We start from the raw sequence: 15581 nt of genomic DNA on the forward strand, positions 1-15581 counted from the left end.
TTGCTAAGAAGGAAGGGGCATACCATAAACTTGCAAAGTGAAGAAACACAAACTGTAGCTCCATAAAAATAAGAGTATAACCTCCAAAACCCAAAACCAAACAACCCCTCAGACCTGGAATTAACCTTTGCTAGGATGAAAACTTCATAATTTTAATCATCTTACCACATTTTTGTAGAAAAAGTAAATCACCATCTTTGCCAGGCGAGCATAGCACCAATGTCCATGGACAAGAAGGAGCTTTTTGAGATGCTTAAATCGGGATATTGCAAAGTCACTGGCCATCACAGCCTTTGGGAAAAGGAATAGAAGGTCAGTTACAATGCATCCTTTTCACACACTATGTAATAAAATTTTAACATCACCAAAATGATTTACTACTATTGAGTATTGTAGAAAAACAAACCAACAAACTAACCCTCAAGAACACAGTTGGAACTTTCTATCACTGCAGAACTCTCCATTTAAGGAGAATAAGGAGGGGGGATGTGTGGGAAAGGATTCAGGGCAGAAGACAGTGGAAGAGAATCCACAAAACCTGGAAACATGAAAATGCAGCAGCTGAGAAGATTCAGAAACCAGATGCTCACCTAACAGTGGGCATACATCTAATTTTCCAGTCTCATGAACAAACACAGGTTTGTCCTTACATGCTAATTTTTGGCTCAAAATACTCTTTTTTTTGGCTTGACCCATAATTAAAAACTGCATATTAACTTTGTATATGATTTCAATTTTCATTTTTAAGATGACTCTTGAGAGTGTAGGTCTGCTATGAAACTTATTAAGCCTCAAGGGACTACCTGACAAAAGAGGAAAGAAACTGAGAGAATACCTGCATGCCTTCTTGGCCAGATATTCCAATTCCAACATCAGCTGCTTGAATCATACTTACGTCGTTTGCACCATCCCCTAGAGTGGGAGAACAGGAGGGAACAATAACAGTGTAAGAAAGCTATGCTGATTATTTCAAATATTCTGTACTATCATGCATCTTCATCAGGACAGCTGCATGGCATCACGCACAACATCAAGGCCCTGGTCTTGGTCTTGGTCTCCCTCCTTCCCAGGAGACCTGGCTCCAGCAGGGCAAAATCCAACCTTGTGACTGACTGGGTGCTGACACAGCAACCCCAACACCATTGACACAAGCATCATTTTGTGTTTCTGCCTGGACAAATCCATATGCTCAGGAACGTGTTTTGCAACACCCCTCTTCACTAAATTCTCTGAATCTATGACAAATTTGATTGCAGATGACAATGTAACAAGCCAGTTTCAAAAATTATTTTGCTCATTTCAACTTGCATTTGTAACCAAATTTCTAGGGTTAGAATAGCCATGCTTACTGCTTGCAATGTGGAGATTTTAAATGAGGTTAGCTGGTAAAGTAAATGAAGCAGGAGGCTGAAAGCTTATGGTTTGAACTGTAAGGCAAAGTAATATTCCAAAAATACAATAGATTCTTCCCTTTCTGTTTTGTCCAGAGAGGTGTATTTTTTTAGTTTGGAGTAATCAAAATTAATTATTCAAGGATTTTAGTGGCATCACTTACCAAAAGTGTGGAAGAAAACTCAAAGCATTTCACATTATTTGGATGTAAAAGGTAAATGAGTCAGTGCTTAATATCAGTCTGGAGATAATTCTGTTTTCATCAGCTGGGAAAAACTGACAGGAAAAGGTCTTTATGAAAAGATAAAATAGTGGCTAATCTTGAGTGGATTCTAGGCCCAAAACAAGGACATTTGCAGGTAACATGTAAGTGCATTTATACTGATGTGCATGAAAGAGACTGCTGGGAGATTCTGAATTTGGAATGCCTTCATCTTGTTTAGAGGGGGACATATTTGCTTAGAGAAAGCTGAAGAAGGACTTTATATGGGTTTTGATTAGGAAAGATTAATCAGCGCTGTTTCCTCACTGCATCTATCTGAGGCACAAACACCTGCCCATACAATACATTCCACACATTTCTCTTAAAGAAAGAACCTGCTTCCCCTGTGTCCTGTGAGATCCAGAGTGGAGGTACCTATGGACAGGGTCATCACTTTGAGCTGCCTCCGGATGAGCTTGACCACCATGCTCTTCTGCAGAGGAGTGGAGCGGCAGCAGAGCACGGAGCGGCAGTGCTGTGTCAGCTCCAGGAACTTCTCCTCCAGCCCGCCCTGGAAGATGATGTTCAGAGTCTGTCCATCAATCACCAGCCCAAACTCAGGGCTGGGGGCCTCCGAGACTGAGAAGGATGTTGGGATGATGCCAAACAATTTCCTTTGAGGTTTGCTGTACTCATAATTCTTCTTCACCTCTTCCAGGGTTAAATTCAAGAGAGATTCACAAGTTTCCTGTGAGAAAACAGATATGCTTCTAGAAATAGTTATCTCTATCTCTCTTTACAGCACAGCACCTTGCCAAATGTACTTTTGTATAATCATGCCAATGGGTTTAAGCCTATCAGATAAACATTAGAGGAAATATACTGAGAAATGCACTGATTCATCTCAATATGAGATTATTTCAATATGACACTATCCAATCCCTCAGTGAAAACACTACACATTTTATCAGCCAGTTAACTGAGGTAAGGAATTATTTTATAAGAAAATATAATAATATAATAAAATATAATATTTTTTACATCATTTATTCTGACAATTCAGAAATTAAAAAGAAAATATTTTCTTTTAAGGAGATTGAAAAATCTAGTTCTGATATGAATGATGTAAGATATTGCAGCATTGGCTTCCACGAAAAATAAACTGTGGTAAGAGAAACAAGAGGTCCAGATTAAAAAATTATCCAGTAACTTTCAGAGTTACTGGCCTTTTCTAAGTCACATATCAGGTGTGTGCCACAATTAGGAACAGAAATAAAACTTCATGCTTTCCAGCACCGTGCCTCAAACACAAAGTCCTTCTGTCTTAGCAAATCTGCTTAATGTTGGATCTAGTCACCTTTTAGATACCAACAACCAGAATTGACTTGGTACTAGATAGAAACAGATTTAAGGGGAAAACTCTTACCTCTCTCATCCAGATCTCCTAAATTTGCACATCACTATTAGAAAAAATCTAAAATTATATCTAAGTTATTTTGCTCCTTCTTAGTTCTCAAAGTCCTCTTTCTGTGACATGGCCCTGAATATCTGAGGAGCTAATCACTCCTTTTTCTGCCTTTTCTGTCAGCTTTATTGAGGCATGATTCAGTTCTATAATGTTATTTTCATTTTATATAGCATAAGGTACATGTGTAGGATGTTTGCAAGATTTAAATTACACTTAAGTGGGAGGTTCTGGAATCAAATCTACCTCTGACATCTAATAAAAACCTGCATCTAGCCTGCACACTTAAAACCCCTAAAAAAAGTTTAAAAAACATCATCTGTGAGCAAACCAAAAACAGTAAATGGAAATTCCTGGTTTGCCTTGACTTGCCTTTTGAAACAAATCCGCCAAGCTACCTAAATTTGTTTCATCTACTTGGAAGAAATTTCATGCTCAGCGTTTGAATAATCTGCTGGGTTCAGGGGTAAGGGGAGGCCCTTCACACTGATGCCACTTTAAGACCTATCTTTGACAAAATTAACAGGTTAAATGCTTTGTGTATATTACTTTTGCTCCTCACTGCTGCTACTGGGAGTCTCTTTCAGAAGTCTGTTTTTAATTTAATTTTGAAAGTGAGGCAACTAAATGTTATTATGGAGAAACTCCAGTGTCCCCTGAATCTTGGGGATTTCCACAAGTCCCCATGTGTATGCATTTCCATCAGCCAGGGTGGTCCCACCTGTAGCATCTCTGCTCTGGCAGAAACCAGCTTCTAATTTCCATCCTGAATGTATTAATTCTGCTTCCCATTAAAGCAGATATGTGTTTCAAATGAAATTGCACATTGGAATGTTTTCCGTGCCAAATTCCATATCATCTTTGTGTGTTTCTCTATTTTCATGACATTAAAAAAGACAGATATTTGCACAGGATATTTTTCTTGTTTGGAGAGCTACAAGCTGCAGACAAAAGCAGTTAGAAAGTAGGCCATCTCACTGCTCCATGCAATTGCCTGCAATAAGGAAAACAGTATTTTAACAATATTTATTGAGCTTTATTGAGAAAAGCAAGTTTATATTAGTAACCCTGGTTCCCTGGGGAGAAAAGCTTGAGACAACCCAGATGGGTGACTTTTCTGGTCACACAAGGAAGCCCTGCCTGCCCTCGTGCCAGCCCTTGGAAGAGCTGAACTCACTGTGCCTCTTGTTCCTGCTGAGTGAGGGCCATGAGAGATGGTGCAAAAAAGGAGCAGGGAAAAGGCAGCAGCTGCCCCAAAGGCACCTCAGGGGCTTCCAGGGCTCTATGTGAAGTAAGAGGTCACCAGCAAGAAAATGCAAAAAGTACATTTTGGACCTTTTTGTGTTTAGAGATGGTCAGGCCTGACCTTCCTTAGTGAATGGGTCTGGTTTAACCATAATGCCTGGACCTGGTGTCCCCATAATCCATCCACTAGGCAACCTGTCCCACCTGGGTGCCTGAAGGGGTGATGCTATGCATAGTGATTGCCAATCCACTTTCTGACATCACGGCATAATTTTCCTTGCTTGTATTGCTTGTATTGCTCCACATCCAGAAAAAGCCAAGTTGGCTTGCCTAAAGCCTTTTACTTTTACCATCCCTAATGGCATTTACCCTCTTTGGAAGTTAGGACTCTATTTTCTCTCTTCTGTTCAGATGTTGTCTGGAATAGCCATAGTTTGCATCACAGATTTCTCACTGTGTTTTGGTGACTCATGGGAATTGACACACCTGAAGTGATGATCTTTAATTTGGACAATGTTCCTTTTGCCTACAGCCTGCCCTTCTTGCTGCCCATGGAAATGAAAAGAATTTTTTAACACATCAGCAACTGTTTGCCACCATGGAATCTCAAGAAAGTGAATATGTTTATAACTGGCCCCTTAAACAAAGATATACTGGATTAAATTTTTTTGCTAATAAATTTCTGATTAAGGCTAATCCTATCAAGAAGCAATTAGAAAGTTCTGAATTTACTTAAATCTACACCTTCATACTTTTTCTTGGCTGGCTCATACAGCACTTTCCAAATGTCTTCTAACAGATACCACTTAGGGTTAAACTGAAATTTTTATGGTAAGGTGGAAATCCCGATATCCATGTTATTAAGGAATTAGGCACTTAAATTGCATATTAATTTCTTCCTAAAGATACTAATTCAGGTAATACCTAGCCATTCAGGTAATTTTTTAGAAACAATATTTTCATTTGGAAAAATCAGTGTATTCTAATTGAATGAAACTCTACATTAGTATCTTGTATTTCAATTCATCCTGTTACATGCTGTCTATGGAGTTTCTGGCCTAATGCCATTTGGGATTTTTTGGCTGTTCTTTGTTGAGTGAGGTCATAAGCAAAGGAATGCCAAACTGCAGGACACAAAGAATGGGTAAGATAGAAAATTCTGTGCATTTTGTCCTTCTTTACTCACCTTATTTTCAGTGTTAAGGGTGAAGACAGTGTCCCTTTGGTTCAGAAGTTTACAGGAGTATGCAATGTTAACTGCTGTCTCCTGTTTGTCTCCTGTCAACACCCAAATTTTTATCCCAGCTTCTCGGAGAGACACAATAGTGTCAGGTACTCCATCTTGCAGGCGATCTTCAATCCCTGTTGCTCCTGGGCAAACAGGAAAAGAAGAGAAATAATTTTCTTTTACTTTGAAATCAAGTTTCTATTTTCTTGTTTAAAGCTCTTTGCTTTCCAGTCATGCTCCTGAGCTTATTAAGGATTGAACCAAGGTTTTGTCCAACAAATAAACATGCAGGCACATGATCTGCATTTGGATTAAGGTCTGAATGTGTCAACAATCAAGTTCTGTCTCTTCATTTTGTTCACTGCAACAACAATGCATTTCATTTCTTCCTAATAATACAAAATGACAATGTGCTGACAGAGCAATCACACCATATGCATTTTAAAAATACTGCATTATGTCCCATCAAAGCAATCAGAAAAGATGAACTTTGACTGTCTAAATAAACGCTGTCCCTATTGTCAAGTCAGATGCTTCAGCCATCAAAGCCAGAAGAAACAGTACAGTACATTTTCTTTTTGAACATGCACGAACTTAGAAGCTGATGCCAACACTCAACCTGATGATGTTGGGAAATCACCATAAGAATGTAAAAATACTCCCTATCCCTTCCACTAGAGGTCAGTTTGAAGATGCTGTAACTGTGGTACATTAAAGACAGGTATTGATTTAGGCTAAGGGAACACTTTTTGCAAATTAAAGCATGAAAGCACATAGAGGAGCCTTAGTAATTGACAAAGGTAACAGATTCTGACAAGATCTACATTACCTCTTATGTGGTCTGCTTATGGCATTTATCATTATTACTCTAATTTTTTAAATCACTGCAGAGATTATAAGAAGCAATAATGCAAGCTATTGCTTGCAATATCAGAAATTCAATGAAGTATGAATTCTTCATATTCTTCAGTATGGCACAAATTGTAGTCAGAGAAAAATGAGACTGAGAGAACTCCAAAAATCAAAGTCGTAAAGAACCAAATGTTAGGAAACAAAATAGATCAGAAAGCACTGAAGTGCTCCATAATTTAACAGAATGTTGTTGTTAGATATGATGGTGATGAATGATGCAGAAATGTCAATCAATGTAAGTTTTAATGCTAAACATCTTTTTACAAAGTGCACAAAGCAAGCACAACAATGCAACAACAGCAGGAACTTTGTAGCAAAGCGCCCACATGTTTAAATTACTGGATTACCAAAACCAATTACCAAAATCCCCTTAGAATTCATTATCAAAACTGAAATTAATTTATAGTATTTTATAGGTTTAAATAAGGATATGGATTCACAATTGAATTGTGGGAACTTCATCATCTACTTTGTCACAGTAACAGCTGATGTGCATGTTCTTTGCTCGGGGCACACAATAATTTCAGTACATGTTTTCAGAGTTACTGCTGCCCAAAATGCATGAGAACTTGTATAGACACTGTCATTGGATTTTATCTCCCTAGCCTGGAAATTTCCAAACCACAGAGGAAGTCTTTTAGATATAAATTAGTATAAGCTGTTGTCTGTCTTATTGCCAAGACTATCACAGGAGAGCAAGTGATACTTCACGCAATGACAGTTCTTATTTTTGGCTACCCAGCAGGGTGAGTTTGGTCTCCAGATGCTGTGCTGTCTCTATTAAGAGCTCCTCTCTGTTGTCAATCGCAGCTTCTGCCTCCTGACGAAAATTGGCCCATTTTTGAAAGTCATCTTCATTCAAGACCTGCATAACACAATTTAAACAGCACTTATTTAAAATTTAAATAAGAGAGGAATGCCAACATTCTGGATCACAGAGACTTAACTCCTATCCAAACTGGTAAAGTACTGTGTCATCTTTAAAATAACACAGACTTTTCCAAGAGAAAACTGCAAGAACAAGTAGTTTGTATAAATGACCTACAGCTGAGTCTCAAAAGTCTGACACAGAGAAACTCTTGCTCACACAGCTCTTGCTTAGATGAGAGCACACAGTTTCTGAGGGCTGATCTACATTTCTCCACAGCCTGAATATGATCTATTTGTCACACATTGACAACTTCTGTATTAAATTATGACACTAAGATACACTAACTCAGGCTGAGAGTAAGATTTGTGAAAGCTGAATGCCAAGCAAAAGAGAAGAAGGTTGGCTGCTCTGTAGACTCTTTGTCTTGGACAAAAGTGCTTGGAAGCACTGTAGGGTAGGTCAGCTGTAGTTACTATATGAGAAACAGAAATGTTTTGAGACTGACTAAAAATCCATAATTTGGTCACATTGAGGAAAAAGAGGAAAAAAAATACTCAGACAAGGCAAATAGAGGGAGAAAAGGACGGGCTATATCTGGCTGGTTTTCTGAAGCAGAATTACAGCCACTGTATTTTTCTAGTAACTCTATTGATGTGTACAGAACCTGGTGCTGTCCCACCTTCTTAGCTATGCACAGAGTTCGCAGTCCATCATGGGCATAGTGGTCCAGATGCTTCTGTGTTCTTTCTTTTATTCTTTTCAGTCTCTTCTCTGTGCTAATATCACCTGTGAAACACAGCTCAGATAATTTTCGATACAATGGCCTAAGATTAAAATAGAGCAGGCACTAGAGAAAAGTGGATTCCATTATAATACCAACTTCTTTAAAAGCTCAGAAGTGTTGGCCGTGCAGAAGCTGAAATCTTGCTAAAAATTTATGTTTCCTTTAAGATAACATTACTTGTGTTTTTGTTTGTTAATATTATAGCACTCTTGCTGACAACCTGAAAAACAATGGCCAGGCCCTTATGGCAGTGTTATTGCAGAGCACATAATCCACATGGGTTAGTATTACCAGTGAATTTTAATTATCCCATTCCATATTCCAAGCACTTCTGAGGTTAAATAAATACCTCAGTTCTGATCTGCAAGGATAATACTAGACAAAGCTCATTCTTTTTTTATACTTTAGAAGTATAAAAATATAGAAGTATATACAGACATATATACTATATACTATATAGATATATATACTATATACTATATATATAGATATATATATATAATATATATAGAAGTATAGCTAGATATAATACTTCATGCAAGAAAGACTACTGCAAACTTCTTTTTTAGGAGACACAACAGAAATAGCTCCCTGGCTAATTACCTTTGGCAGAGTTGTCCAGAAGGTCCATTATTACAGAGTCAGCACCTTTTGTGTAGACAATAATCTCCTTGGTTAGAGGGTGTCTCACCACTACAGACATCCTTTTCCTGACTGAGTCAAATCCCAAAGTGTAGAGGATATCAAAGGTCAGGAGTGTGCCCTGTGGCAGCTGCACAGTGACCTGTTTGGGTGTCCGGGACACAAGAATGAAGCTGTAGGCCTGGGCAGCATAGACAAGAGCTGCCTCATCTGGGCTCTCAGCCTCATAACAAAAGTCTGTTGGCAGAGAACTGTTAGTTGCAGACATAAAAACTTCATCCAAGGAAGCAGTACCAATATCTGTGCTGCCCTTGTCCTGGAGTTCCTGGCCTCTACTGCTGTCAGAGCAGTCATTTTCATTGTCACAAGTCTCCAGCACAGCAAGAGGCTCCTCGCTGTTCTTTGCACTGAAACTGGCACCAAGGTGTGAACTAGACTGAGATGATGAAAAAGATTGACTAAGGCTTGCTAATTTTAGCCTTTGAAATATCTGATGAATCTTTTCCAGGCTGATTCCTGAAGGTTTTGTTGGTGGTGGTATTGTGATCTAGAAATATGAAAAGAACAAAGGGTAAAAATAAATAAATGTGAACATCAAGAGCCTTCTCAAAACCTCTCTCTACTTTTCTGCATCTAAATTACATTAATAATAACTGCAACTTCCCCTTTTCCCCTCTCCTGCCATTTAACTGTGGTGGAAGGATTCAGTAGAGAAGTCATATATGAGATGGCAGCCAAATTTGATGGTGATTTGCTGAAGTAAATATGTAACGAAGCCCTTGTAGTTCTGTTAATTGCCTGGAAGATTAGAGAAAACCCAGTGTGTTCAACAAACTTCTTACAGCATATATATTACAAAATCTAAAAGAAAAAGTGCAGATTCTGTGGTAGCCTTAGCTATTCATCAAACATAAGAAGACAACCTAGGAAGGGATACACAGGCAGGGAAACCGTAGATATTACAGAAAATGTAAAGGAACCAGAGGACAAGTCTCAAACAAACTATTTTTCACTACTTCAGTTTTCACTGGACACTGCTCTAGGTTGTTAAATGGAAGCATGATCCATTTTCCTCATGTATTTAAAGTTATATTACCCTTTGTCTTGGCTCAGTAGCTGTGGAGACCAGAACTGTATTGCAAATGGCAAGAGCAAGAAAAAAGTCAGTAAAGGATGTGGAAGTCTTCATATGTATAAAAGGAGTAAAACTTTCAGTCTGAAGGGCAGCTTCTCGCACTCGCCTCAGCAGCCTGCTGTCGGGAATCACATCCTTTTCCTGGAAGAGAAATTACTTAGTGAGGATTATTTTCACTTACCCATGTCTTCAAGGAATAACTTGAATTTAGACCTAGAAAATGCCTTTTGTACTTAACATCCATGGGAAAAAAGATATCTTTCAAAAAGCTGCATAACGATGTAATTAAAAGGAAATGCATCGTCAGAAGGAAGATGATCTCAGAATTTTATTTCTTTTGAGATCTACTAAAAATCAGAAAATTCTATACTGTATCCCTTAACTGCTGACTCCTGAATTAAAGAGCATTCCAGAAGAATATATACTTGGGATCTCCCAGTTCCATGCAGAAGCTGATAGTTATTTCAACAGAGAACATTTTGTGCTTATGGTTTAGTTACAGCAGTATCGCTTTTTGTTTCCACAGCAGTTTCATTTTGCACCCAGAGAGAGAAGTGCTCTCAAAATTTTCTTCTTCAGTTTTTGCTTTAAATAAATAAATACATATTTACTTGTTCCTGAAATGTTTCTGTAATTTTACTACTACTCTGTTTCTTATAAAACCTAAATTTGCAAGCCAAACTATTTAATGTCACTTCCCTACAATTTAATTTGATGTACAGCTATGGGACAATTAATAGAAATTCCATGTTAGCAGAATCTGGTTTGGATTAAATTCAGGGCCATATTTAACAAAGAATTCCAAATTTAAAAGATATCTTCCCATGAGCCAACATTCTTTAAGAGACTGCCAAAGTAATTTAGCTGCTTTCTAGTCCATCTCATCTATTACCCTCACCTCATTCAATCTGGCAGTTTTCCCAAGTTCTGTAAACATGCAACAGAAGTCACCCAAGCACCTTTTTGGCTCTACTGTGCTGAGCTGAATGTTACATTCCACCTCCTGCTTGCTAAAGTGACAAGCAGTTCTTAAATAATCCTAATCATTGCAAATAAATCTACTGCTCATTTTGCAGCTCAACTGAAATACAAAGCTGGAACAAGGCTTTGCACTTTCACTGCTGCAGAAAGCTCGGATTCTTCTGGTTCATTTTAATGCTTTTTTACTTCACATACAGGGACATACATGTTTGCAGTATTGATGCAGTCCTTTCTCTAACAAACAAAAATATGCTAAGGATAAACCTGGTTTTTTTAGTTATCTTCTCAGGTCTCCTAAAAATAATCAGAGGCTGAAAAGTTAAAGCTGCTGATTTTAAGAAAGCATTTCACAATATTACACTGCAGTGGTTCTGTGGGTAATGGGACTATGGCAATACTATGCTTTGTACATAGAACAATCCCAAATAGCTTAACAGGACAATTCCAATGAAGAACACATATATGCAGACACAACTGTCCAAACAGTTATGTCAAACAGTTATATTGGGAATTCTATTGACTTTGAAACATGAAAGATTGGAATCTCACCAACACCTTGCACAGTTTGTCATACAATTTCTTCATGCATTGGCAATTAGAATGAACCACAAACACCAAATTATTACATATGTATCTCAGCCTCTCCTATCTGTCATCATCCCACTCAATTTCTTTCTTATCTGTATCCCCAATGTCTGCTGCAAGTTCTTGTCAAGATGGACAATGCACTACTGGGCATTTCACTTCAGCAGCAACTTTCTGAACTCAAAAGTTTCCTCTGGAAAAACTGAAAATTGTCAGGCTAATTGTGGCCTCAGAGACAGGTTTTAAAAACAAAACAATGAAAAAAATCAATACTTATCAGAACAATTTTTCTCATTTTCTTTTTTGCATTAAGTGAAAACAGCACTGACCTGAATTTTCAGCCTGAACATATATTAAAATCCCTAACCAAGCAAAAAAGAAAACTGAATAAAATAGCACTAATGATGATAATCACTTAAATTTGCCACCTGTTCAATGTTAATAATTTTTTTAGTGAAAATGCTGATATAAAATGGATAGTGCCATTCAGTTTTAAGGTTTCCTCATTAACTTTATATCATTTCTTCTACTTGATGGCATGAAAACCTGATGACCATGGGACAATGAAAATCTTCATTAAATGTTTCTAATAGCAAGGCACTACTTATTGGAATAATTAAATCTAGAAAGAAATGTAACGTCACTCTCTTAATTCATAAGAACACCTAAAGGTAGAGAGAGTAAATGTTAATTTTCTACTGTGTTCCATTGTTGAGAGATGGATTTTTTTTACAAACATCTGTCTGCTGACATACACACAGGTCTACAAACACACTCTGTATACCAGGAGTACTCAGGATACTGCAGATTTGTAGTAGAGTAAAAATGCATCAGATGTAAGTTCCAAAGGGGAGGAACCATAGAGACACCAAAAAATTAACTATTCCCATTTTATTAATAGGGAATTGGCTCAGGTGGCAAAGAAGGATACTACTATGTCTCATTTAAAGGTCACACAGGGCAAGCTCTGTGCAATATCTAAATGTCTCTATTTTTACAACATTCAATTGTCATAGGGCATTACAGCAATTTCTCCAGATAGAGTGACACCTATGAGCAGCTAAGACTGTTTATTTCCATATCAGCAGTTTAGTATTCTTCTACAAAAGAGGCATTTGATACTCAGATACTCATTTGTTCCTCAGATATTACTTTACAGTGAATTAAAAAAAATGTTTATTTATAGATGAAAAAGAAAAGGCCTGGCAGTAAAAAATGTAATTGGAAAATATACTGGCAAGAAGTTTCTTTATCATCCTTCAATGGTCATGACTTATAACAACACATAAAGAACACTTGTACTTCTCAGAAGTCATGACTCATGGGTTCTCAAGAATCCACAGAGATGTTCTCGGCAACTCATGAGGTTTGGGCTGGAAAATGCTAAGATAACAACTTACAGAACTCCCATATTCCAAGAACAGTAGAAGTTCTGAGTGGTACTTACTACATGACAGCAGAATTGAATGAGGAGAGTAGGATCTTATAAAAACTGCAGCAAACAAAGTTCTGAGAATTCTGCATTTACTGGCTTTTTTTTTTCTGATTTTGAAAGTGTATGACCTTCTTTTAGCATTCACAAAAGACTTGTCTGAAATGTCTATTAACAAACTTACAAGAAGAGCAGAACTGTCTGATTTAATTGGGCTGTGTGTGAATTTGGGAAGTTTCAGACCTAAATTGCAACAGAATCTGCTCCCCCCTGACTGCAGCCTGCACGCTCCAATCAAGGACTCCAATTTTTGTCTCCCCCTTCCCTCGCTTAGCTCCAACAAGGCTTGGATTTCTCCTCTCTACCTACATCTTTCCATCACAACATGCAATAGCAGGGATAACTTAGAAGGTGTTAGCTCAGTTTGCTGAAACTCACAATGGGGCTGCTGAACGCCACTTGAGACTGGATGCTGTCGCGTCGACCGGCTGACCTGTTCCTTGTGTGCCCTTTGAAACGTGCCCGGTCGCTCTGGCACCTCCTCAAAGGTCTCATGGTATTGTGCTTGAAAGTGGCTGGTCTCTCAGGATTCATGGGGGGAAGAGTGAAACGTTGCAGTTTTGCAAAATCCTCATTGTCGAAATCCAACTCTTTCTGTATTTTCAGTCGCCTGTCTTTAAAAGAAAAATGAAATCTTACCTCTGATTCTGTTTTTTTGTTTTTGGTTTTTTTTTTCATTGTTTGGGAGAAATCCATTGATCAGTTAAAAAACCTAAAACAAACTAAACCAAAGCCAAAACATTTCAAAAGCCATCACCAGAAAAAATTCACTGTTCATAGCAGTTTCTGGCAATTGCCACTGTTATTATTGTAAGAAAATAAACATGTATTTTCAAAGTGATCAGTCACTTTTATGGGCTTCTCTTAATGTTTTTCTCTTCAGCTGAATTTTGCAGTAGGAACAGGAGAGTGAAATATGGTAATTCAAAAATTTCCTAATGTTTTCAGTCACAGAACACAAACATGTTTTTGGCAGCTGCTTTCCAGCTTAACAGGATCCTTCCCTCTACATAGAGCAGGGAAATAATGATGAAGGGGCCTGAGTCAACACCATGAATTCAGAGCACCAAGTGCCAAGACCCTTCAGATCCAGACTGCAGCCAGGATCCACTCCAGGAAGAGAGTGCCTGTATTTTTCATACCACACAGAAGTGTACATTTACATATTCACAGAAATAATTACTTTTGGACGCACTGAGTTTAAATATTAACTAATATCAGTTTGTGAGCTTATAAAAGTTTGTCTGGTGTTCATTTAAAAATGAGGGAGAAAATGTTGCCTTTGCATGTTCTTTGAATGCAGGGCAAATCCTGGAGGTGCCTGCAGAGGGATCTGGAAAACCTTTCCCATCTGACTTCTGAATAATTTAGAACGTCTTCACTTTTGTGAATCTTGGTAACAGCTGTCCCTCACAAAATAATGACTATTCAAAAAAAACTTCTACTTTCAATCAGAGGGCTCATGTTTAGGTATTTTATGTTTAGGTATTAATATTTAAATTAATAACATTTAATTGCTCAGACAAAAAAAAAAACCAAGTATAAAAATGTGTCTCTCACCATTCTCCTGATGGGAAAACTCAATTCCATCAACAGTACAGCGTCGAAATACCATTTTGTTTTCTGTTAGTGTCCCAGTTTTGTCTGAGAAGATATACTGGATTTGTCCAAGGTCTTCAGTGATAGTGAGGGTACGGCACTGGATGGGCAAGTCTGCTTCTTCATCATACAGGTCAATGTCATTGTGAATTAAAAACACTTGGCCCAGTTTGACCAACTCAATTGACACATAAAGAGATATGGGGATTAAAATCTGAAAGAAAATTTAAATTCTCAGTGAGGGTGAGATAAATTTCACTGCTTTCTACCAGTAATGTCCTGGCACAGGTATACTAATGATTTCCAAAGAAATAGTTCTTCCAAAAGTCATAATGTAGGACTGATGAGTAAAAATTCAGGGAAAAATCCTGTGCACAATAGCAGTGGAGAAACGGGGATAAGTAGTGGCAAGCTTAAAACTAAATTCCTAGAGTTCAAAGAATCCTAAATTCTTTGGTGGGTCTTCCAGAGGATGTCCTTAGAAGGCACATTTTCTGGACATAGGATCATGCTTGCTCTTACCTTTCTGAAACTCTGAAAGGATTGACTAGCCCAGACTAACTCTCAGTGCAGGAAAGTTTCACAAACCATTACTTTGCACACAATATTTCCCACCTACAAGCTTCATTGCCCTGAAATAATACTGAATTCTTAAGATGCACAAATATTCTGTTTCAGTAATGAATAATCCCCCAAGGAATCTCTGAACAGTTCTGAAAATTTTATTCAGATTTTGTTCATATTATTCTGTCCACTTAAATCTCAGGGCTGATCTCAAGAAATCTGAAAAGTAAATGTAACTTTTTTTCCTCACACAATAAAATATTCTTTCCCAATTAGGCTAAATCACACTCAGATATACAAGCATCCTACTTCTAATTTAGCTTATTTCCTAAACCAGATGAACCATACCTAGTTATTATTCCCCACTGGCAAATTGGAAATTTTTGTTTCACTGTTTTTCTGAGACATTAAGTGGCCTTCTTATTTTGGAATTCTGGATATAGGCAGAAAAAAAAAAAAAAAAGTTGATATTTGGATGTAAATA

At 37.7% G+C, this 15581-nt stretch overlaps 1 protein-coding gene across 5 annotated transcripts in view; it reads right to left on the minus strand.

Annotated features, from left to right (window-relative positions):
• ATP10B (ATPase phospholipid transporting 10B (putative)) overlaps window positions 1-15581 on the minus strand; it is a 41297-nt gene that overhangs the window by 6583 nt on the left and 19133 nt on the right. For all 5 annotated transcript variants that reach the window (XM_023936122.2, XM_086851454.1, XM_086851453.1 and 2 more), the window contains 10 exons: window positions 14495-14747; window positions 13313-13548; window positions 9838-10017; window positions 8703-9288; window positions 7995-8101; window positions 7183-7309; window positions 5491-5675; window positions 2030-2342; window positions 836-912; window positions 166-291 (listed from right to left, as the gene is read on the minus strand). In XM_023936122.2, coding sequence (XP_023791890.2) covers window positions 166-291; window positions 836-912; window positions 2030-2342; window positions 5491-5675; window positions 7183-7309; window positions 7995-8101; window positions 8703-9288; window positions 9838-10017; window positions 13313-13548; window positions 14495-14747 — 2190 coding nt within the window. The remainder of the gene's footprint in view (window positions 1-165; window positions 292-835; window positions 913-2029; window positions 2343-5490; window positions 5676-7182; window positions 7310-7994; window positions 8102-8702; window positions 9289-9837; window positions 10018-13312; window positions 13549-14494; window positions 14748-15581) is intronic.

The sequence above is a fragment of the Cyanistes caeruleus genome, chromosome 15 (genome assembly GCF_971803275.1).
Source record: "Cyanistes caeruleus chromosome 15, bCyaCae1.hap1.1, whole genome shotgun sequence".
NCBI lineage: Eukaryota > Metazoa > Chordata > Aves > Passeriformes > Paridae > Cyanistes > Cyanistes caeruleus.